The following is a 25,960-nucleotide window of genomic DNA, read 5'->3' as shown; positions in this document are numbered from 1 at the left end:
CTTCGTCGTCTATTCACTTCACGTGAAACCCAATTTAGTATATGTGGGACTAGCGAAACGACCACGAGCACGCTATGAGCGTGGTATATTGTCACGTTCTCACATGACACGTGTGTCAGGATTATCGTGTTTGCACCAGTCATATATTTTCGTCATCCATTGACAACAATTAACACCAAATTTGACATATGTAGAGATGGAGAAACGGCCGCGAGCGCATCATGAAGGGCCCAATATACTCCAATGTAGCGTTGACGCACGCGCACGCTGGACACAGCGCCGCTACAATAGCGAAACGTGAGCACTCTATTGTTTGACGCCGGGCGTGACAGGTGCGACCAGCGCCCGTCGGCGTGGCCCGACGGCAAACAGTGCGAAACTCGACGTGCTGCATTTCGCGCCGATGCGTTGCCCAGACAACACTTCGTCTCCCTCCTTTCGCGACGGAGGGATGCCGGGTGTACTGAAACGCGCAAGCGTCAAAGCAACGCAGTGCGGTGCGTGCCTGCTAGTATATGACAGGATTGGCGCCTGGCGTCGCAACACCGGTGTGACGTATCCAAGTGAACGCTGGCGAGCACATGCACTGCGTCGCGTCGAAATGTATTGGCGCGTTGACTGTGGCATGTAGTAATGTTCTCACGTGACACACATCTCATGATTATCATGTTTGCACCACTAACACACCTTTGTCACCCATTGACGTGACGTAATACCAAAATTGCCCAGCCAATAAACCTGAACACACAGTGTACACACAGTCATACTTCATTTTCAATGGCAAAAGAACTGTGCGAAAAATGTTTGTTTATGTGTTTTGGCAGAAAAACACATAAACTGCCGCGAGCACGCTATGAGCGTGGTATGTTGTCATGTTCTTACATGACACGCGTGTCAGGATTATCATGTTTGCACCAGTCATGTATTTCGGCATCCAGTGACGTCACCTAACACCAAATTTGATATATGTGGAGCTAGCAAAACAGCCACGAGCACATAATGAAGGGCCCAATATACTCCAACGTAGCGTTGACGCGCGCGCACGCTGAGCACAACGACGTTACATTAGCAAAACGCGAGCACTTTATATTCTGACGCCAAGCGCGACCAGCATCCATCGGCGCGGCCCGGCGGCAACCGGCTTGAACTGCGACATGCTGCATTTCGCACCGATGCGTTACTCAGACAACACTGCGTCTCCCTCTTTTCGCGAAGAAGGGGCACTGAACGCGCTGAAACATGCTTGCCTTAAAGTAACGCAGCATGGCGCGCACTTGCGAGCATGGCGCGCACTTGCGCGCACTTGCCTGGCGTGGCAACACTGGTGTGATGCGACGAAATAAAAGCCGGCGAGCACGCACATCGCGTCACGTCAAAATGTATTGGTGCCTTGACTCTGGCATGTCATCATGTTGTACATGACATGCATCTCGTGATTATCATGTTTGCACCAGTCGCAAGCATTCATCATTCATTGGCGTCACGTAATACGAAATTTGGGATATGTGAAGCTAGCGAAAGATCCGAGAGCGCATGATCAGTGTGCCAAGTAGTCATGTTGTACATGACAAGCAAGTCGTGATTATCATGTTTGGATGTGTCATTTACCTATGTTGTCCGTTCGCGTCGCGTAAAACCGAGTTTGGTACATGTTAAGCTAGCGAAATGGCCGTGAGCCGATCATGAGCGTAGCACGTAGTCATGTTGTTACATGACACACACCTAATGTTTATCATGTTTGCACCAGTATCATACCATTGTCATCCATTCATGGCCCGTAATATTAAATTCCGTGTAAGTGAAGTTAGCGAAACGGCAGATGGCACATCATGAGCGTCGCAAGTAGTCATGTTGTTACATGACACGCATCTTATGATTATCATGTTTTCGCCAGTCACAGACCTTTTTAATTTTTTCACGTACGGTTATACCAAATTTGGTGTAAGTGACGCTAGCGAAACGGCCGCGAGCGCATCATGAGCGTGGAATGTAATCGCCTTGTTACATGACACGCATGTCATGATTTTTATGGTAGGGTAGGTCGATTGTGTTCACCATGCAATCTTGGCATATCTTACCAGTTTTGCAACAGGCCATGTGAACAAAACCACCTCAAGAAGTACAGGACCATGAAATGTACATCATAATTCATGATATGCATGTCATAATTTTTTGTTATGACTAGTCGAATATGTTCTTCATACAATCATGTTATGCCATACCAAGTTTGGTATTGACACCATTATCGAAATGGCCAGGGGAGCTAAAAAGTGGCATTCTATTCACCTCACACAGCGTGCGACCGAAGGCCGCGAGGGCTCGCAACCGTCAGGAAAAGCCACTGGGAAGGCAGGGGAAAATATTCGCCAAGAAGGAGACGAAAATGAGCTGTAGAGGCGCATTGAGGTACGGGAGTGGATGAAACACTCGCCTGAGTTAGGCGCTGAGTTAAGTGCGAATGCACGGGGTAATGCTATGAAGGGTATTTAATAATTCGCACTATTATATTTATTAATCACACTATGGTGCCTTTACGGTGTAATGGTTCCTGGGAATCGCAATTTGATCACACAGGGCCACAGGGGAGTTTACATTAACTCACTGGCGAATGCCAACGGATTTTACCTTTACTCCCCCTAATAGCATGCGAGCTCCAGACGAGCAAAGTCCAGGGCTTGCACCCTCTCCCGCGCGGCACGTTCACTGGCTCGAACGGCTTCGGGAACGTCCACTTGCCGTAGACGATTGCGAGCGGCGTCTTGACGCCGGCCTTCATCGCCCTTCTCCGCCTGACGTTTGCGTTGTCGTTCCGCTTCTTGGGCCAGGTTCGCGGCTCGATGCTGACGCCTCATCTTGGCCTCGCGAACGCGCAGTTCACCATCCGCTGCACGTTTCGCCCGCTTGTCCTCGGCCTCGCGAGCGCGAAGTTCGGCATCCTCTGCACGCTTCGCCCGCTTGTCTTCGGCCTCATGAGCGCGCAGTTCGGCATCCGCTGCACGCTTTGCCCGCTTGCACTCGGCCTCGCGAGCACGCAGTTCGGCATCCGCTGCACGTTCGCCCGCTTACGTTTGGTCTCACGAGGCCTTCGCAGCGCCGCCTTGTCTTCCACGTCGGCGAAACCACCGCGGTACCGTCACCTCCAACGACGGGTGCAGTGCTGGCATTCGGTTGTACGGCATTCGTTGTTGATGGTAGCGTTGCCTCCGGGACATCCATCGCACGACCCGCTCTCGACGGGAGACTGAGAGAGAAGGCAGGCGCGCGAGAGAGAGGGGTGCGCGCGCAGCTGCAGCGAGCGAGGAGAGCGGAGGAGCGAGCGAAGGGGGATATCAGCGTCGCGTCCGTGGCTTATTCGGTAGAGCGTCGCGCTGCGACCTGCCAAGTCCTCTTTCTTTTAAAGATAGAGAGAAGACTGCGGACGCCGTCGACGGCGGTGGATGGTTTGGGGTTGCTTATAAAGTGTATTCGCACCTAATATAACTATTCAGTTGAACTCGCCGATCAGAGTCCTGTTGGCCACGATTATGTGATCTGTCAGCGGAGTGGTCAAAACACTCACCTGGGCACATAACCCAAGCACTAAAGAGAAAAAAATGTTCAGTCAGCTTAACAAAGGAAACAAAGTTCAGTGGAACAAACACATGAGAATTCCGATGACCTCGATGTGTAATCCAGTCTCCTTAACTCGTTGAGATGATCGCCTCATGCGCAGCAACAGCTCCAACACACAGACACGAACCGAAGAATCCGGTGGCAGGATCATAATCACAACGCGAATCGCCGCCACAAGTGCAGAAATCACCGCGTCCTTCGCGTCGACCTTGGAGGCCGGATTATACAGAGAAGGTGGAGATGGGGTCTTAGTGGTTATAAGGGCTTGAGGTGCCCTGGGAGTATGGCGAGGAGTGGCTGCCGAAGCTGATAAATCACCATAGGCGAGAGCGCCCCGAAAGGAGCGGCCCTGTACGACTACAGCACTGCCTCGCTTGTCGACGTTGTTACAGCAGTCCTGGCATTCTCCAGCGCTTGGCGGTGCGTCACGGGACCATCCGAAGAGGCGATGATGACGGCGGTCTTGCACTGGATATGCCAGGAAGGGCAGCGCAGCTCGTTACCTGGGTGGGTGCTAGTGCATTTATTGCAGTGAGGGTGCTCCTCAAGGTGTGGTCCTTTTGCGTGGCTGCCACCGCAGCAGAGGCAGCGTTGGTCCCGCGCGCAGGTCGCCGTGGCGTGGCCGAAGCGGCCGCATCAGATGCACTGTAGGGGACATGGCTGGCGTGGATGAACAGGTCTGCGCCGCTTAACGAGGAAAACCTCCTGTGGTACTGTCATTCCCCCAGAAGTGATAGTGACGCCCTTGCCGCGGCGAGCGAAAGCATGACCGGTACGGCCGATTCGATATTTGCCGCATGGTTAGCGGCATCCAAGCCCTCATCGACCATGTAGATAACGTCCATACAGGAGTTGTCTTCGACAAGCTTCGACTTGGCATTAAGGGAGCAGACCATCTGTACTCTGAGGAGTTGTGAAGACTCCGCCTCAGGGGTAATATCCACGGCAACAAGGTTGCGTTGATAACTGACGCGGACGCGCCGGGTGGCAGGAAATCGAGTGAGGAAAGCCGCTATGGGATCCTGGGACGCGGTGACGAATTTGCTTGTTTGCTTTATTTTCACTTGTCTGTAGATTATAATGATGCCACGTTTTGTCAGAGTTGTAGGTGGGGGCAGGGCCTGTTTGGTCGGGCATTAAGGTCGTGTCAACTTCTGTGGCTGGGAGGAAAGAGGCAGTCGGAGAGTGGTCGGAGAGGACGTCTTCTCCATTCGGATTGCTAGTTTCTGTTGTTCAAGTACACGAGACAGACGAAACCCGTGTGTAGTGCACCCAAGAGGAGTTCGAAACTGACGAGGTATCCGTGTGACTTTCAGTTGCGTCACCCCTAGGGTTGCGTTCCGTGAGCTTCGAGGGGGCTGCCGGGTAACGTATTACCACCTTGCGTTTTAGCTTTTAAATGCGAAGCGTTTCTTAGCAAACTTCGGTGACATTGAGCGTATCTATCTATCTATCTATCTATCTATCCATCTATCTATCTCCATGGCTCCAGCCTTACTCCTCCATGGATCCAGTCTTACCGAGTAGTGCAAGCTCAACAAATTATTTTATGTGCAAAAAAGCTGCCGCTTAGCGTTCACTGCACCAAACGCTTAACGGTCACAATGGCACCATCGCTTTCCTGAGTTGAACTCGGGACTTCTCAAAATCAGCGAGTTTGTAGCCGAGTTCACACGTCAAGCAGTTTGATTGACGGACGCTCGCGGTAGAGATCGGGTACGTCCGCCACGTTTGCTCTTGCCGAGGAGCTGGTCTCACATCGTGCGGCGTGATTTATCTATCAGCTTCATCGTGCAGACTATACACACATGCACGCAGAAATAAAAGTGATATCACCACGCGGCTACGATGTTTCGCATTCAATTATACTGCACTCAAGACGTAGCCTACCACAGCCGTGTTCCCACCATGATGCGAGTGCTCCTGGTGCCCATCTGTCCTTATATTTATCTGCAATATTTGATAGGAGTGAAACGAGCAGCTCAAGAGTGCTGCATGCTCACCCTTGCTGTCTTCTAGGGTGGAAATTTCTATGCGGCAGCTGGAAAGAAAGAACCTGTTTGAAAGAGGACAAACGCCCGTGAACACGCCTGTGGGAGCGCGTGTTGAGCGTGTTGAGTTGGCAAAAAGATAAGGTGGCTATCACACTGACGTCGCTGCCCTGTTAAATTGTTTACTGGGTGGCGACACTGATGTGTTCACACTCAGTGTTTCTTTAGGCATTTTTAAAGACGATAGTCTTTCTTGTGGACCTTCGACGGAAAAATTTTGGTCTGTCTTCCTGTATGTCTGTCTGTCTGTCTGTCTGTACATTTGTCTGTTTGTCCGCTCTTAACGGTACTCAAACAACCGACCCTATCTCCAGCGCCCACGACTATTGCTCAAGCTTTGACGTTTGTACTTGTGCGATTGTCAAATAAAAAGCGATTATGGCGCATATCTGAGGTACCACATTAACAAGTCGTACTTTTGTAGGTGTGCCTTTATACTAAGAAGGCACACACAAGTAATTCTAAAGAATGTAGCGTTAAACACGCTGAGCTGGCAGTGCAACGCGATGCCCCAAAAAGGCAAGTGTTACCAACGTTTTGCTAAAACGAGACGGTGGTGGCACCTGTCAGTTGCTTTGCGTTCTACATCTTATCGCCTCCGAGAATGGCACGCATCTTCGCAGACGCACATGCCTTTCTTTGTTTTCGAAGATGAATACCAGATGGCGTTCGTGTATGACGTCTGTAAAGGGCTTTACCCTATAGCTCAGGATGATGGCGCAGAGTTTTTCAAAGCACTGGGGTTCAGGGACAGTGAGGGCAAAATAGACTTTAAGCGGCTCGAATTAACTAGAAGGAGGTTATCTTATTGGTGGCTAAAGTCAAGGCACGAGTGAAAATTGAACCCTTCGCGGCAAAGTACGAATCCTGAACCTCACTATTTAAAAGGGAAAAAATAAATCTAATTTTTGTTTCATTGAGTATTACGGCTTGGTGGCGCTAGCCACCACCCGATCTAAAGGGTACAACTATAGACATCTATACATCCATCCATCCACCCTTGATGCGCTCGTTCGCCTTCGCTGCACGCTCGAGGCACTCCAACGCAGCACCTCCAGAATAAAATTCACAAATTTTATTGCGTAGAACATAAAATAAATGTTTTGTTCACTCTCTCCGGACGCAAAACTGTCGTACTTCGACGACATTTGCAGAACATGCAGATCTGGGGCCAAGTTTTTTTGTTGTTGTTGATCTGAGGTGCTCCAAAAAAATTCTCAGAGTGACGTTGTGCGATCTCAGCACTCTTTGCGTGCCACGCGGACAACATGCGAACAGCAGACGATGCGAAACGGCTGCTTAGGTGACTGCAAAAAAAAATAGCGTGCCTTGAATTTGGGAGGCGTGTTTGTCCAGTTGATCTGATGACGACAGTGAAAATGAAATTTTGCTAAGCTTGATGACCAGGCACATCGATGAAATACTGAAAGTGCGCGATTTCGTGGGGAAACCGTCATGGTATACTCCGACGTCGTCGTGAGCAATTTTATACGTGCACATAACCTAAAAGTGCATAGACTTGAGCTTATTGGCTCTATTCATAGCAGAAAAACAGCGCTCATCAAGTAGCAGACGATGCAAAAAGCCGGCTGGAGCACAGAGGGGCGCAAATTCAAAGCGCACGCGTTTCGCTAGGCGGCGCTAGCACTGCGCACCAAAACGGTGCATTTTGTCATCGTTTTTTTCATTTGCCCCTCCACAGAACCGGTGCGTTCTGCCCCGTTTTCTTTTTGCATTTCCAATGCCACGAGCGTTTTATTACCAATTTTTATCAACGCTGCTTTTACGCGCTCCGCACTGCCTTCATGCAAAGGTCACTGAAAAGCGATCTCGGAGCCAACTCGTCTCCTGAAAATCTCGGGCGATCCTGCAATGCACCATCCCAGTATTGCGTTTTAAAGCCGATAATCTTTCTCTAGGACCTTCACCGCAAAAATTTCCATCGGTCTGTCTGTACAAAGGGAAGTTTATTAACTTCAAACAAGAAAGAAACACAAGATACACGAGGTGGCATATCGCGTGGTATATACAGCATTCTAGAATTTATTCTGTGTATGCCTATATACATTCAAGAAATGGAACAGAGCAATAAATAGAACAAGCTACCCATGTGCATTTATATACAACAAAGCATACCGATAAACCAAGACGTGGCATATTTCCATCACTATAAGTTTACATCCCCACAATTACAGCCAGTCACATTGAAATAAAGAAACCCAATGCACATGTACATATATACCTTCCCAGGAAGTGGGCGTGTGCTCTGTGGCATTAATGGGCGAGACCCATTACAAATATCAAAATGAAGTATACATTGTCGTGGCAGTGCCGGTAAGGGAGAAGGGAGCCACCTCAACATTATATAAACACTATCGTGGGGAGGTATAGACGTACAAAAATTTGCTAGGTAACTTGTGCGATAGCAGAAGCAGGGGGGTGTAGAGATGGGAAGCCAGCTACAAAGAAACACTGTGCGTCATGATGAACGACTCCTCCCCCCTTAGGAAAAACGGGGGGGGGCTTTGTGCTATTGATTAAGCCAGAAGGCTAGGAGGAAAACAAGGACGGGGTTTTCTCCTTATCAATTGCTCACTGGGCGGGGAATCAGGGCCATTATATTGGAGACATACGTGTGGGGAATCCCCAGAGCAGGGTGGGGGAGGCAGTAAGGATTGGCTAAAAGGAGGTGACGGAGAGGCGCAACTTGCCTCTTTGTAAAAGAAAAACCTCGTATGCCAGCGGCGAAGAAACTTCTCTGTACCGCTGGATTCTAGTTGCTCGGAAAGATACCGCCATAGCATCTGGCGGATCCTGGCCACTGATAGGATGGCCGCTCGTACCGGCTTGTGCCTTACTTCAGCCAGGCTGCGGCGCTTCCAAAGTACAAATAGTGTGCATATAATCACCATCTTTGCGAAAGAGCCCTTATTCCTGCAGAGGGCTGGAGGGGGGTGGATACGAAATTCCCTCGCGATTATTCGCCACACTGGCTTGGCTGCAGGGCACTCGAAGAGGGCATGTGCCAAGGTTTCTTCCAAACGACAGTTGGGGCAAGTAAAGAGGACAATGCCTAGCCTATGTAAATGCTTACGAGTTGGGAGGACGTCCCAATTCTTCCGCCACACGAAGTCTTGTGCGGGTTTGGGGATTGCTCGCCCGCCGCTGCGCTCTTTTTTTTTCATTTCTTCGACCCCCTGTTTTCCTCTGACGTGATCTAGGGTCGCGCTATGTGTTCTGTGATGTGGGCCGGCACGGTGTCGTCAACATCGCAGTCGGGAGCGTCGTTCTTCAGCATGCGCTTCGTGTTAACGGTGACCTTGTAAAAACGCGATGGCATTTCTGAGAGCCGAGCAAGGGGTCGGTCCGCGTCTAGAAAAGCGGCATTCGTGCTGCTCCATTACCGCATGATGCTCTTCCCCACATAGCCAGTTGTTTTTAAGAGTGTCCTTACCGTTTTCAGTGCAAGCACTTTGCTGGTTGAAAGCACGTCGCTCAGGCTGAGGCCGCCCTCATCCGCTGAAAGGTGGAGAAGACTGTGGCGGATGGGCGCAGGTTTACCTTCCCAAAGGAAGGCGCCGATCATTCTTGTGAGCTGCGCTGCCGTCTTTGTGGGCATCACGGCTACGCGACTGGCGTAGTACGTGAAGGCACGGATGTTAGTCGTTGCCACTAAGGCCTTTTCGCATAAAGTGATGTTTTGGGTTTTCAGGCGCTCTATTGCCATTTGTGCCCGCTCCAGCGCCCGCTGCCAGGTAGTTTCCGTCACGCCGCCGCTGTAAAAATATATGCCAAGCACCTTGACGACCTCTCCGTGATCCCAAACTGGCGGAGAACTTGAAACATGTACCCGTATTTGACTCTGTCGAATGCCTTCACTTGGTCTAGCGCTATGAAGGCACCCGACAGAGACTTCGTTGACATGTACTCAAATGTATCCCTAGTGACCGTCAAATTGGCAAATATGGATCGGCCCGGGACAGCGCAGGACTGGTGCGGTGAAACCACGTCCAGTAAGAGAGGTTTAGGTCGAGTGTTTAGAAGTGAAGCCACGTTTTTATATACATTTAGTAGCGTTACTGGCCGCCAGGCTGGCAGCTTCTCCTGCTGGGCGCCCTCCTTAAGAAGAAGCACGTTCCTCTTCTCCCCAAAGTATGGAGGTTTCTAGCGTTGCGTGCTCACCATATTTGCCATGAACAGCAGTACGCCCTTCAGGACATCGAAAAAGGTGGAGTAGAATTGGGCTGTGAGGCTGTCTGATTTTGGGGCAGAGTACGGGGGCATGCTCGTAATCGCTAACTTCACTTTATCCTCTGAATCCTCGTTGTCTAACATTTTGGTCTCTTCCCGCGCTAAGCAAGCGAGATTCTGGCAAATCTCTGCAGCTTGTATGCGCTGGTATGGTCTGCTTCCCCGAAGAGGGCAGCGTAGTAATGAAAAGATATCCTAATCTCGTCCGAATCTGTAGCGAATTAGCCATCTGCGTGCTTCACCCGCGTGATTCAGATCTAGCCGTTTTTGGTTGATTTGCTGGGGCCTGCCGCGAGCCGGTTAGAGGATTTGTTCCGCTTTCTGGGCGATCTGAGCGCAAGTTTCTGGAGCAGGCAGGGGTACTCGGCCTTCAACGATTCGAGGTAATCTCGCGTGCAAGCCGTCAGGGTTTCTACCCCTCTAATAATGCGGATCCTGCGCAGGATCTCGTTCAGCTGTTCTGTGATGCGGCGCTTCCTAGCTCTCCCTTCCCCCTGGAGGATTCTCCTTCACTCTGCTTTTAAAGTATCCCAGGAATCCAGCGTTACCTCAAAGACATTTGCCACGGAAGCTTGAAGGCACACTCTGATGTGCTCAGTGCTCATCTCGTCTCGAAGAACGGCCGAGTCGAGCCGCCAGCCTTGGTCGTCGCTACGGGTTCCGGGGGATCCCTTCAGAGTGGTGACAAGAAGAAAGTGGTCGGGACGTCTCGCTAAGTCAGCCGGTGGGGATACAACCTCGCACGCCTCTACCGAAGAGAGTAAAAAATCGGGCACGTACGTCCGGTCTATTCGAGACGCCCTTAGCTGTGAGGCGCGCGTCGGGACGAAAAGGTCGCCATGCGCGTGTAGCCAGACGCCTGTTAGACGCAAGTGCTTCAAGACCACCACCAACTCCCTAGCATGGTATGTGAACTTTCCTCGGCCCGGTCTCCTGATGCCTCTTTGGGAGTTGATAACACAGTTAAAATCTCCCAATAGTACATGCGGGAGAGGATCTGCAAGAGTTAGGTGTAACTTTTGGTAGAAGTTATTTGTGAACTTCCTCGTGACCGGAACGTATACGTTTACAAAACGACAGCGTTTTTTCGTTGACATAAATGTTGATTGATTGATTTGTGGGGTTTAACGTCCCAAAGCCACGATATGATTATGAGAGACGCCGTAGTGGAGAGCTCCGGAAATTTAGACCACCTGGGGTTCTTTAACGTGCACCCAAATCTAAGCACACGGGCCTACAACATTTCCGCCTCCATCGGAAGACATAAAAGTCGCACATTAGTGACCTGTCATTTGCGCCGAAGGTGCAAAAAGCCTTCTGACGGAAGCGGCCCGTGATGAAGATCACCCCAACGCCACAGGCCCTCGCGTTAGTCAAGGAGAAAAATACATCAACCTGGAAATACTGCTTAAATTTAGCCACCTCTAGCGGGGACCGAAAGTTTGTTTCTTAGATAAACAAGACGTCAATCTTTTCGGCTTGCGCAAACGCTAAAATGTCGTGTCGTTTGGCTTTATCTCGGAAACCGCGGACGTTCCAGGTGGCAAACCTAAACTGTGACATGGCCTAATGCTGTGTGTGTGAGAGGGGGTCATTGATTTGGCTTGGTAGGAGGGCAGCGGGCGCTATAAGGCGCATGTCTCCGGTGACCCAAGGAATGCGAGAAGGAAAAAAAGAGGCTAAGCGGCTCATCTGGCAGCTGCAATATGTGAACATGAATATGGCCATTGGCGAGGCTTCAGCGAATAAAAGGAGTAGAGAGGGTGAGCAGAGTGGGCGCCATTGAATGCAGGAAAGGGAGCGCGTTTATCTCGAGTCGGGTTTGACCGTGCTAGGCATGGGCGAGAGGGCATTCCGGCTGAAAGAGTGGCGCGGAAACGCGTGTGCCTCAGCAACCATGATTAGGCTCGGAGGAGAGGAGGGTGGCGTGGGTGGCAGGCGTGGCCAAGTGTGCCCGTAAACGATGAGCCCGTGACGTCCTTGTTTATCTACAGCCCCTACGGGCCTTAGCGAGCAAAAGAAACAAAAGGTAGGGGAGATCGACGCCTGTCATGGTCACGTTGCTTGGTCGCCTGAAGCGGTGTGGAGGCCGTCGCCGACCGAGCCCTTACGTGACTTCTTGGGATTCTTGCGGCGGGCTGCGTAGCTGTCACTACTACCCTCGAGTGGTTTTGAGCGGCGTCCGGCCCTCTCGGCACTCTCTGCCCGCCCGGTACTCTCGGGTTTTGTGCCAACTATCGGCCATCGTCGCGAACGGGATCGGTGCCGTTTTTCGAGGCCGGGCCCATTCATGATTTCGGAAGAAGTTCCTTCGCGTGAGCCGGCATCTGCAGCAGCGTGGAGACTGGGGCCTGGGGCCGTTGCAGGAATCTCGGACGGAAGAACATAGTGGCCGCGACTTTGGATGGGGGTGTCATCAAAGCTCACCTGGCAACTAGGTCCGCGTTGTAGCGGAGGAAAGTCGCGGTCCTTAATGCTCTGCGCCGCTTGCCCCACTTCGTCACTTTTCGCCTCTCTCTCGGAAGAATCCTGCTCCTCACACGCTGAGGTGTCCACTACCCAGGCGGCGCGCGACGAGTCGGGGGAGCTGGTTGTCGAGTCGCTGCCCGTTGTAATGTCGCCGAGCACTGCGGCGCTGTTAGAGTTTTTCGTGCTCTCAGAACGCGCCACGGTAGTCGAAAGACGGTTCGCGTCGGCTTCGAAGAAGTCGCTAGCGTTGGAGGGCTCAGTGCCACGCCTGTGAATCACCATACCCAAAGTGAGTGTGGGGGACTGCGGTCACAGGACCTGTAAGTTCGTGGTTGTGTGCCACCCGTCTCACAAGACCAAGCCGCCTGGGCAATCGTGCTCTCAGCGGACTCCTGCTCCGTCGAAAGACCACGTGCCGCCGCAACATAGGATCGTCTACGGAAGCCATCACGGGTACCATGCTTGCCCCCGCACCTCCTGCACGGAGCCTCACACCCCTCAGTGTCGTGGCCGAAGGTGCCGCACCGCGTGCAGTAGGGAGTGTTAAGGGTGTCTCTTGACCGCCGCCGTCAGCAGGTTGTGCTCGTAACTTGCATCAGGACCGACGAGAAGGGAAGTACCGGCGAGACGGCGCAGAACAGCAAATCAAAAGAGTTTAATACTACATAGTTAGACCAAAGTGGACATTCAAGTTTACAAACAAAGGTAAGAAGCCGAGGAGCAGAGTTCCGGCAGAGTCTCAATTCAGACTGCTTCACCCAGTCTCTCCCTGCGCGTTTTTAAAGGGTTTCAGACGCTTGTGTGACGTCAGGCGCCTCCAGACATGACCAAGTATGGATCACCTTGTGTTCGCACCACCTACCACGCCACTGGTCACGCCACCGATCACGCGACTGATCGCGCCACGGATCACACCACCGGCGTTCCCACACTCAAGAGCCAGGTGCGAATGAGCCATGAGCTCACCGCGTTCTCGCGCACAGCACATGACGACCTTCGCGGCAGCAGCGTCTCAGGTTCCTCGGCGTCTGGGCATACACTTCTGCGCCTCTACCCCCGATACGTTTACAGGCCCGGGAGCGTTTGCACGCTGTCCGTGGTCTTGCATTTGGGCCCAAAGGGGTTCGCGTAAAATGAAGCGTAACAGACTGCCCCCTCGCGGATGGAGATCCCGAATGGCAGGGGACAGCATCCATTGTCAACAGAGATCAGTCGTCGAAGCTCGTAGCCTTCTTAACCTGGAGCATGGTACGTGATACCTGGCTCTATGCCCTGTTCCGTCTCGTAAGGTAGTTCCGCCAGATTTCCCTGATGTTGTCGAGGTTCGCCGGAGGCTGGAGGCGAACCATACAATGGAATCCAGCAAATGGCGACAGTCAAAAGTGGCCAAAGACAATGGTATGAGCTCCTTTCCGGGGCGACCCCGCAGTGGCTCGTCGGTGGGGCTGGTCGCCAGGCAGCTCCGGGTGGTGAGATCATCACACCCCACCGCTTCAGGTCTTTCATCAGCAAGAAGGGAAACCACAGGTTCTTCCGGCGTTCCTGCCAAGAGTATGAAACCGACGTGGTGTCCGAAGAGATGCCAGATGACAACGAAGTCCTCTCTCTAGGAGGGCAAGATCCTCGCCATGGTAGAGCCGGTCGACTGAACAAACATTCCACGGGAAAACACAGGATAACAAAGCCACTGAAGAAGCAAGCGCGAGACACGTATCCACTGATGTCTGTATCCACTGATAAATTGATGTCATTGCGGTCGTGCAGTAACATGGTGTCAAGCATCGTCGTCACTTCACGGCCATGAAGGAGACTGAACGGCGTTCTTCGTGTAGTTTCTTGCTGCGCTGTATTATAGGCGAACGTGATATACAGAAAAATGTCGTCCCAGTTCTTGTGATCCACATCAATTTACATACTCAACATGTCGGCAACAGTCTTGTTGAGGCGTTCTGTTGAGCGGCTCGTTTGTGGATGATAAAAAATGGTTTTTCGATGGGCTGTTCCACTGAGCTCAAGCACTGTCTTCAATAGCGCAACCGTGAAAGCGGTACCTCAATCTGTTAATAAGATTGTCGTAGCACCGTGCCTCAGGACGATGTTTTCTATCAAGAATCATACATTTCCAACGCGGTGCCACTTGACAAAGCCTTTGTTTCCGCGTGTTCGCGTAAGATAATCAGTGGCGACTATTACCCACTTGTTGCTAGCATGGGAAGTCGGATATGGTTCGAAGAGATATTTCCACGTAACAATATATTCCTATTTGAGAAAAAGGTACCGTTGACACTTGAATTGGTTGTAATAGTCTAGCTGGTTTTAACGTTGGCGATTTTTGTCGTTGGCAATTAAGGCAATTGCGCACGTAATGTTTCACAATAGCTGGAAGTCTTGGCCAGTAGTATTTCTGTTGGATTCTGGCCAATGTGCGTGTGTATCCGAGATGACCGGACGTTGGCTCATTGTGGCAAGCACTAAGTATTTGCTCACGAATTGGCGTCGGAACGACAAGTAGGTGGGTGTGTCTTCTGAGAGAACTGTTCTTTTTATCGAAAACACCACTACGTAGGCAGAATGACGGCAGGCTCCTTGCGAATCTTCTAGGGACGGTTGTTATCCGGCCTTTCGAAAATTCAATAAGATAAAGCCATTCGCTGTCTTCCTTTTGCTTGCATGAAATCATAGTGGTGCTGACAACTCCTACAAACTCCATGTTGTCGTCTTCCGTGTCATCGTCACACTTTATCGGTGACCTTGATAAGCAATCGGCGTCGGCGTGCTGTCATCCGGACTTGTACACGACCGTCATATCAAACTCTTGAAGGCGTAAGCTACGCCGTGCGAGCCGACCAGATGGCTCTTTCAAGTTGGTCAGCCAGCACAGAAAATGAACGTAGAAGGAACGACCGTAGAAGTACGAACGAAACTTCATAACCACCCATACGACAGTAAGACACTCTTTCTCCATTGTGGAGTGGTTGGACTCGACGCGACAAAGCGTCATACTGGCATATGTGAACACGTCCTCGGCTGAGTCTTGCCACTGGACAAATACAGCGCCTAAACCCACGTTGCTGGCATCTGTGTGGACCGTGGTAGGAGGATCCTCATCAAAGTGAGCAAGCACAGGTGGTGTCTGCAGGCATTGTCGGAGATCGTCAAATGCCGCTTGTTGATCGTCGCCACATGTGAACAAAACATTTTCTCTTGTGAGTCGTGTTAACGGCGAGGATATGTGTGAGAAATTGGCAATAAAGCTTCGGTAGTATACGCATAGGCCAAGGAAACGCCTTACTGCTTTCTTATCTGTTGACACCGGAAATTGTTTGACGGCCGGAGTCTTATCGGGATCAGATCAAACAGCTTCATGGCTCACCACATGGCCTAAAAATTGGAGCTCAAATGTTTTTGAAAAAAAACAATTACGTCGTCCAGGTAGACCAGACATGTCTTCCACTTAAGGCCTGACAGAACGGTAACCACTAGTCTTTGAAATGTTGCGGGAGCTGAGCACAATCTGAAGGGCAATACTTTAAATTCATAAAGCCCGTCAGGCGTTACAAAAGCCTGTTTTTCTCTATCTCGGTCATCGGCCTTAATTTGCCAATACCCACTTTTGAGGTCCATTGGCGAAAACTAGCGTGCATACCTCAGATTGTCGAGTGAATCATCGATGCGCGGTAATGGGTATACGTCTTTCTTTGTCACATGGTTCAGCTTGCGGTAGTCGACACAAAATAACAAGCTTCCGTGTTTCTTTTTAACGAGCACAAGGGCGATGCATGCTCAAGGACTTCTTGTTGGCTGGATGACGTCATCATCGAGCATTTTCTTCTCTTGTTCCTGGATTGCTTTCCACTTTTTCGGTGCTACGCGGTATTGGTTCTGTCGTATTGGCCTTGCTGTCTCCTCCATTATTATCCGGTGCTTCGTCAGTGGCGTTTGCCTGACTCTTGAGCTCGATGAAAAACAGTCTTTGAACTGGGGAAGTAGATGTACTAGCCGCTGTCTTTGCGCTGGTGATAAATCCGTGCTTACGTCATTAGGTGGTGGGGCTGACGTGGATTGCGGCTGGTCCTGTTGTACTACATAGCACTCGCACCCACCCACCCACCCACACACACACACACGGACACGTGCACACACACGGACACGTGCACACACGCACACACACAAACACAGAAGCAGGCGTGGGAAAGAATATTTGCACTTCCAGTTAACTTCGCTTTTAAGCGAGTGTGCAATATGTTGATAGATATCTTTAATATGCCCTAATGGCTAAAGACACTTCAATGTGCCTAATGACTTAGATGCAACGCATGAAACGTACAGGCCCATCATAACCATAAAAAAAGCACCTCACCGTGCGTTGAAAAAAGCACCTCACCGTGCAATGTCAGTGCTTCAGAAGTTGATTTTTTTTACCAACCGTGACTGTGACGATGACAAGCTACGAAAGCCATGAACGTTCAGGAAACATTTTATCGCACTAAAATTATCTGCAATGTGTTTAGGCTGCACGGGGGTACTGTCAGTTTAGCTAGCAGATCAGTCGATACACAAAACAGTTTTTATTGTATAATACTTTACTGCAGATAAAAAGTTACCATTTTAAAGATCTTAGGGTATGGGGATGGCTGTAGCAGTGTGCTAAGAGTTCATTTCTGGATCGCTGCTTCGGCCGACATCGTCAGTCGATCGGCATGAAGCGCAACACTTATTAGGTGCGTTGAGATCATTTTTTTTCTATCTGTTAGTGCGCTACAAGTGTCATTTCTTAGTCGAAGCCAGATGCTTATTTGAACGCTATTCCTGGTCAAGCCGCTCGGCACGGCGGCTCATAGACAATACAGTCAGACATAGAAGGCACCGAATAATCGAAAGCCTGCGCTTGTTTAACGCTCTTCTTCATTTGGGCGCCGTCCTGGCACACAGTTTGACAAAGATAAATTCAAATGAATTCGTCCAGCGCTTTGTGTAAACTTACTTTTGACAGAAGCTTTCGCGTTTTTAGCATCTATATGGGTGCAATGACTGGCGCTGATCTCGTAAGGCAGGTAGATTTCACCCGCTCGTTCCCATAAAACCTTTGTTGGGCGCGCCAGCGCGAAAATTTATTTCTCAATATTATATTCGCAGCAAATTCATGCGTAAGCTTTTTCGTTTATGTGGAATACGCACGTACCTATGATAAAATGATTTTGGCACACTTTGGCTTCAAAGTTCCGTACTCAAAGGCTACTTGTCATTGTGGCTCTCTTCCCAGTCGCAGCCCATCTCATTTTTCTGTCTTCAATACATGGGAATCAATGCCTGCGTTTGCCTTGCACGCTCGAGTTCGAGCAGCCAATGGCTGAACGAGCGACCATGATTTATCAGGATGAAGATAAACGGGTTACCGCGCGTGCGAATCCCGAACAATCTGAGGCTTGCGGTGAAGCGATTTGCCGTTGTCTAGTCTTCTCGAACCGGAAGCCGGTATCAGACGGTGCATCCCACAATCCCTTGCTCTTTTACTGGTCACCTCTTGTGTCACGGCGCATGTGTACCATTGCCAATATGTGCCCTGTGTGATAATACATGTAACGTGAACTACAAAAGCTCATGATAGCTGATATGTACCTTATCTTACACAGATATTTAAAAACGAGACTAAAATATGGTTGTACAAGCGTACAAACAGAACAAACAACCATACTTGCCTTTACTGGCAGAAAACGTGGATTGGTGGTGCTTCAAACTGCAACTTCACTGAATATTACGTGGACGACGACGGCAAGTGAGTATCATTAAAGATGCAGTTCACCTTCTTGAATAAAAACAATATTGAATGATCCCGATTGGACAGTTTTCAACATCGGATCGTTTGGTTTTGCGTTAGTTGAGATGACCCACAGAGAGGGCACCTCACATGAGTGACATTGTATGTTGGCCTCCTCTGAGCCAAAAAGGAAACCAGCCGAGCACTCGAGCATCGATTTGACAATCAGGCAGTGACCGCTCAGTCGAGTATGGTGTGGGAAGTGGTTTTCGTAGAGGAAAGTCCGAGCAGCCAACTGAGGTCTGAAACAGGGGCAGGCACGACTGCATAGTATGGAACGCCAACGAATCATCTATATTGTGCATGGAGCATAGAAGAAAATGCTGGCAAGTATACGACAGAAATTCGACTATGCGAAATTGCAGCTTCAAAGCTGCGCATGCTAAAGAAAAGTGGATAATCAAGCCTTATCTGTCATTTGTGTTGGCATGCGGCGTCATTTCTCAGCTAAGATTGTGGCAGGCGAAAATACAAATGCGAAAGCAAAACGCGTCTTTACTGAAAGAGTTTTATACGTAGAGCACATTGATTTTACATTGTGTTTTGCCCTTTGCTGCTGCGGCATGATCTGTTGTTAAAAAAGAAACGACCGTTGTTTTGTGCGTCGTGTCATCGCTGTGCCTATTCAAAGCTCCCATCTTGTGAAATTGGGGCAATCACTCATAGTGCTTAATACGGGGTGCCAAATGCGAACTATAATTTACATTCAAATAAGTGGTATCTTTTCTAAGGGCGCTGTTTGCGGGGCATGCCATCTGCCAAATGTAATCATACCAAGCCAAAAGTATTTGATACAAATGCATGACCCAAAGTAATTTTGATCTCTTGTGTTGCTGTCTCACTCAAGCGACGTTTCTTTGGCTCTTTTGAGGTTTCTTGTGAACTGCAGTGAAAAAGGCTCCATTATTAGGTGCGCTAATGACCATATGCATGCCATATTGGGTGCAACGTTTTACACTGTTGAATCTACCACAGAAAAAAGTTGGTGGAAAAGGCCATACTGTGCAGAAGACGCTTGAAGAAGCGGGTGCAGGGCGGCGCTGCTTGTGAGCACGCAATAAGAGAAAACCGAGTGATCATGCAGGGTGATGAAACGGGAGGGAGTTACTGATCAATTCTTTTTGATTGTGGTCGTAGACAGACACATCCCCATAGGTTCGTCGAAAGATGCGGATTATCCGCAAATTGAGCGCAAGACAGCGGAGAGGCTAAACAAGGCCTTCACAGAATAGGATATCAGGGTGGTGCTGCGCATTTGAAACAGCATATCAGCGGCGGGACCGGTTAACATTTCAGCAAGCTAATACAAAAGTTGACGATGAGACAGTGGAACTGCTCACTAAGGAGGTTAACTGGGTATGGGAGTCAGGTGAAGTGCCTGATGTATTGAAAGAGGACTCGGTTATCATCATTTCAAAGCATGACAAACCCTTTAGTTTGGACAACATTAGAACACTATCGCTAACCTCGTGTACAGGGAAGGTAGCTCAACTAGCTATATTCAACAGGGTTTCCGGGTATATACATAGTAGGCGTCTGTATTTTCATAATATGCTAGGTTTTCAGCCTGGCCTTTTGACGCGGGATGTTATGCTAATGCTAAAGAAGGAAATTTCTGATTGCCGCATTTGGGATGTAACAGGCATTCTAACCCTAGGCAACGCTGAGGCGTTTCACACTCTGCTCCACTAATATATGATCCAGGCCACGGCGGACAATCATATGGGTATCAACTTTCGGGCCTTTGTCAGGTCGTTTTCTTGAACAGAACCTCTACTATTCTGCTGTAGCATATTTGCACGAGCGAATATGAATTATGACTCATCACTACTTTCAAATGTAGAGCATTTCATTCTCGTACTATGTCGCACTTTGGTGTCGGTGGGGTACCGTCCACACCCATACTGCACTTGCTTTTGTCTCGCGTCTCCTGCCGGCCCAGAAAGACACCCGCAAAAGTGTCCCTCTCCTCTCCCTCTCTCGCCTCGCAGGATTAGTGCAGGCAGTGTCTGCTAGTAAAAAAAACTTCACGCGCTGCACAACCGCTCAGTCGCGCGTTCGAAATTCAGTCAAGGGTGACTTTATTTGGCTTTCGCTTCACGTTGCAGGCAACGCTGCTTCCTCTTTATATAAATAAGAATAAGGACGACGAAATAACACATAAACATTCCCAAACCGTACCCGAGTAGGCAACATTCACGCCATAGCCCCACCACTCTGCGATGCGTTTACTCAAATTCCATAGAAAAGGGGGGGGGGCGGAAAGTTTCTTTATTTTGAGTGTGAAGGGTCTTTCAGACAGGCTAAGCAGCCTCCGAGGCATGGGGGTTCGTAAAATTTTACGAACGCCTCCCAGGTGATCCAACAGACGAATACAAACGTATCGTATCAACAAAACTAAAGAAAGTGTTGGATGCAAAAAAGATAACCAACACTGACCACAAATTGATGCGACCAGCATACCCTCAACCAGCTCACTTCTAAATCCTTCCAAAAATTCATAAGCCCGGTAACCCAGGTCGACCAGTCATATCAGGCATCGGTACAATAACTGAACCTATATCAAGGTACGTGGACAAACTAATAAGCCACATTCCATGCACCCTCGCGTCGTACATAAAAGACACCACACATTTTCTGCGAGACATCGCAGGTCTGTGTGTGCCAAAAAACTCGTACTTGGTTACACTTGATGTCTCTTCATTGTATACAAATATTCCTCACGATGACGGCATAGCTGCGTTAAAAAACATGTACACAAATCATAGACAATCTAACACCCCAGATGTTTCTGCCATTGCAACTTTGACGAGGATGGTCCTCGAAATAAATTTATTCGAGTTTAACCAAGAGTATTTTTGACAAATCAGCGGGACCGCTATTGGCACCCAAATGGCACCCAATTACGCCAACATATTTATGGGAAAGCTAGAATCGGAATTTCTTGCACAAAATTCCTTGAAACCACTGTTATACAGAAGGTACATAGACGACGTCTTTCTTATTTGGACCCACAGCGAGGACGAACTTCTCGGCTTTATCGACACTTACAATGCTGCACATCCGAACATACACTTCACGCACACATACTCGCAAGTAACTGTAAATTTTCTTGATTTCACCATAGCGATAGAAGAGGACAAGCTCTGTACAACTCTATATCGCAAATCAACGGATCGACAACAATACCTCCATTACCAAAGCGATCACCCGCGCCACTGTAAAAACGGTATCCCATACAGCCAGGCTCACCGGTTTAAGCGAATCTGCTCAAGAGACGCTGATTTTGACGCGAGCTCACAGAGGCTAAAGCTTATGCTCCAGAAACAAAAATACCCCCACATGTAATTGATGACGCTGTAACGTCCCCGCAAACACGGACTGAACCCCGGTCCTTTCAGAATGTTTTCGCTCGTTTTAAACCCACGCATAAAAAACAGAAAAAGAAAACCTTCGGTGTAACGAATGCGCATTCCGGAGTGGAGTACCTGGAAGGATTATTTCTACCGTTCTCACGCCCCTCCCCCCCGCGCAAACACGAGGACTGGGCGGGGCCTTGTGGTATACAGACAGGGTGACAGTGTACGGTGGCAATAACCCGCGCGCATCCTTCAGATTTGTGGCATGGGGGAGCAGCAGAGCACCTTTTGTTGGTTCAGGGAATGCGACCCTGCCGCAGCGCCTGGGCCGGGTCCGGTCTGACTTTCCGTCAACCTCCGTGGCTCTAGGGCTCATTACCGCGTTCTGTGCGGATGGCCACCCGCGGCGTTGAATTACGAAGAAGCGGCGGCTACGGAGAATTTCGCAGGAGACACCGAGCTGCATGGAGACGTCGAGACTCGTTCTGGACATCGGCTCATCAAGTACCAGAAACCGGGGCAATCGGTTCGGCCGAAAACATTTTGGCACAACACTGTAAACTCCGGAGGTTGGCCATTACAGATGACGCACTTTGTCGGAAGCATCGGGACCAGTGTTCGCCCGTAACTAAAGTGTCTTCGTGCGGCTCATCCATCTCTCTCCCTGAGGCTTGAGTTTGTACATTGTTACTTGCTCGGCTTTGTTTGGGAGGGGGCTTTCTATTGGTGTGGGACGCGGGGGCGGCCGTAGAAGATGACACACACCGACTGATAGAGAAATGTGTCATGCGAACAGTGGCAAAATTGGTTTGGTGCCCCGGTAGGGCGGAGTCGGGTCCTACAAGAAGGGACTACGAGACGATACGAGGAGAGTCACAGATACGGTGCGATGAGCTCGAGATGGTAGAGAGACAGAATGGAAAAGGAAGATAATGGTGCGAAGAGATAGTGATAAGAGGCGATGAGATGACGACTGGGGCAAGGACGGTACGATGAGAAATGAAAGTTAGGGATATGAGGCGAGTGAATGGAGCGTTACGAAAGAGGACTAAGATGGAAATCACTGAGAGGCACGACGAAGGCGACGATGATGAAGACGATGAAGACGCTGACGAATTGGACAATGACCCCAGGAAGAAGCCCTTAGCCCCGACTCGAACAGCCAGCTCCGAAACCCCCGTCAATATAGACCTTTCGTGAGACTAGCTTTATGCACTTTTTTTAGATTAGCTTTGTGGGAAGGGAGCTGGCGTGTCGAGACATTGCGTGGTTTTATTCATTGATAACTTGATCATTTGAGTCGTCGGGTGTTTTCTTTATATATGCATACCATTGTATTGTTGCAGTTACTTTATGTGCCTGCCCTGTGTCGAACGTCGCGAGTGTCTAAATTATGTGTTATAATTTTTTGTAGTGGTTGACGTACGCGGGTATACGATGTTGGCAGTTAGTAATAAATTAAATGAACCAGTAAACAGAAACAGGTCGTAGCATCTCTTACATTCCGGTCCCAGCACAAATCCCTGTATGTGAGAAGTGATTGAGACACATAGCCAAGAGGGAACCGGATAGACAAGGGGTTGAGTGGTCTTCCCTCTCTTTGGTAATCGGTGGCGTAGCGGGGACGTCTCAACGCTGTTCAAAAAGCGAGAAAACTGAAGCTTGATGACTTACTTATGAAGCGACCTCCGCAAGAAGGCCCACAACGAACAAACCTTTGCTTGACTTACAGCACAAACTTCCCTGATGTAAACAAAATCCTTAAACGACATTACAACATTCTGGAACAAAGTGAACGTCTGAAACCCGCTTTCCTAACCTCTCCAGGCGTCGTTTACCGATGACCACGCAACCTCAAAGACACACTTGTCCACTCTCAAACACAAAGAAACACTTGTACACTCTCAAACCTCAGCCCCGCCGTGGTGGTCTAGTGGCTAAGGTACTCGGCTGCTGACCCACAGGGCGCGGGTTCGAATCCCGGCTGCGGCGGCTGCATTTCCGATGGAGGCGGAAATGTTGTAGGCCCGTGTGCTCAGATTTGGGTGCACGTTAAAGAACCCCAGGTGGTCTAAATTTCCGGAGCCCTCCACTACGGCGTCTCTCCTAATCATATAGTGGTTTTGGGACGTTAAACCCCACATATCAATCACTCTCAAACCTCAACCCTCAATATTTCATGCGGACCTTGTTTAATGTCATCATGTCTTGTATGTAAGGCGATGCGGGAAACACACAAAGCAACCAGCACACAATCCAAGTTTTCGATTACTATACGAAGAAACCTAACATGCGATTCCCCTAGTGTGGTATACCTACTCGAATGCAACGTTTCTAGCATGCAGCACATCGGACAAACAGAAACACCATTTGGGATTCGCTTCAATAATCACAGAGCCCATGCGAAATCAGCCCCAATTCTATCCTTATCAAAACATCCTAATCTTCCCGACCGTGCATTCGACAAACTATTAGTAACGCTCTTAGAGATGGAATTTAAATCAAACCGAGAACGTGAACAACGAGAGTCATACCTTATCCTCCAATTTAACACACTCGATAGATGAATAAATGAGAATCCTGGTACACTTGTAGCAATTAAAGCATTAGAAAACAATAATGGCAATAATGAAAATAGTAACTGAGTTCACGGCACTGCAACTGCGAAAGGCAGTGGAGAAATCAAAACAACTACAAGTGTAACTACTCTTCTTAAGTACAGCTGTCGTCTGTTTTCTGTTTTTACTTTACTACCCAATCAACTGTGCCAAGCATGACATGCCCAACAGCAACCCTTTGCACAGTCGGGAGGCCCCTACTGCTCACGTAATCCAGAAGCGGGCAAGGAATTCGCATTGCGCCCGCTTACCAGCCTCTGCCGCAATACGCGGCACCCCTCTTTCTACGACGAAATGTCGACGGGGCGCTTAGTATAGTTAAAGGCTTAAACTTCCTAAAAAACTCTTTTTGCTCAACACCGAACCGCCAGAGCCAGGAGGCGCTGTCTGGTCGGGAAGAATGCGTTAGTGAAAGGAAGCATACACAGACCGCTGGCATCAGAAAGGTGAAGGGTAGAAAAGAGAGAGAGATGGAGGGGTATGTGGAAGGAAGAGTGGAAGGGGGTGCCCGGGGGTGTCCACATTATATTCTTTTTCTCTTTTTTTCCTTTCTTTATTTTCTCCTTTTCTTCTATTTTTTCTTTTTTTATGTCTTATTTCCATCTTTCCCTCTGATTTGAGCACCAACAAACTGTACCTTCAATCCTGATGAAGGCCAGACTCTAGGCCGAAATGTCGAAATAAACCACGTTGTGACCGCTCACGGAGGATCTACTTGACTTCATGCAACGCTACGGCCACTCAGCCACCATGCCTGCATATATATATATATATATATATATATATATATATATATATATACCCGCATTCGTACATACTGTGGGCATTTAGTATACGCATTCACTTCACCTGTACATTATCATCATTATCATGCGTGGTTCATGCATCCTCATCGTTGTCGCGTAGCATCATCATCTTGATTCATTCATCAGAGCTGTCGGGTGCTGGTTCCTCGGGCCTAATAAAGGTAATCCAAACCAAGACTTCATACGTGGTGGAGCGTGCTGTTACATCTCCCGCCATCCTCTCGACCACTCTACCCCCTGTAGCTACGTTCAGGTCGCCGCTTGGGCCAGGTGTCCGGAAATATGTCGCACCAAGATGTGGTCGGTCCTGCAGCCGTTCCCACTCTACAACCGCGTGCCACGCCTTCTCACGTCATCAACAGCCTCTATCGTGAGCCCCATCCCTTCACTGGTATGCGCGGCGAAAAAGTGGAGGAATGTCTGGATGATTTCGAACGTGTCGGCGCTGCTAACCAGTGGGAGAACACCTACAAACTCGCTCACGTGTCATTCTACCTCACGGGTGTCGCGAAGACGTGATTTCTCAACCACTTCATCGACATCCCTGACTGGTCAGCCTTCAAAGATCAGCTTCACCATGTATTGTGCACACCGGCTGTTCGTTCCGCTCTCGCAAAGAAAGCGCTCGCGACTCGGAAACAGCAAATCGGGGAGTCGTATACATCCAACATCGAGGATGTTCGTTCACTTTGCCGCCGGGTTGACACACTAATGACAGAGTCAGACAAGGTGCGCCAGCTTCTTAAGGAGATTGCACCCGTCGCATTCAATGCCCTTGCAATTAAATATCCGGCTACCGTTGCTGACGTTGCGACAACCTGTCAGCGCCTCGAAGAACTTGAGTCTATGCACTTACGACCGGAGAGTGACACAGCCCGTATCACAGCGGATCCGACCAAAGCGCTTGTCCTGTCTTCCTGTCTGTTTTTCGTGTGCTTTAACTTATAGTTATACCATGCATATCCAACTAGCCCAA

At 49.5% G+C, this 25,960-nt stretch overlaps 1 protein-coding gene across 2 annotated transcripts in view; it reads left to right on the top strand.

The window, feature by feature from the left end:
• LOC142784589 (uncharacterized) overlaps nt 1-25,960 on the top strand; it is a 236,983-nt gene that overhangs the window by 47,505 nt on the left and 163,518 nt on the right. For both annotated transcript variants that reach the window (XM_075883010.1, XM_075883009.1), the window contains exon 2: nt 18,017-18,159. In XM_075883010.1, the coding sequence (XP_075739125.1) occupies nt 18,017-18,159 (143 nt within the window). The remainder of the gene's footprint in view (nt 1-18,016; nt 18,160-25,960) is intronic.

Source organism: Rhipicephalus microplus, unplaced genomic scaffold, assembly GCF_043290135.1.
Source record: "Rhipicephalus microplus isolate Deutch F79 unplaced genomic scaffold, USDA_Rmic scaffold_15, whole genome shotgun sequence".
Taxonomy (NCBI): Eukaryota; Metazoa; Arthropoda; class Arachnida; order Ixodida; family Ixodidae; genus Rhipicephalus; species Rhipicephalus microplus.
Note: the sequence above shows the minus strand (reverse complement) of the source record. Positions and strands in the feature narration are given on the sequence as shown.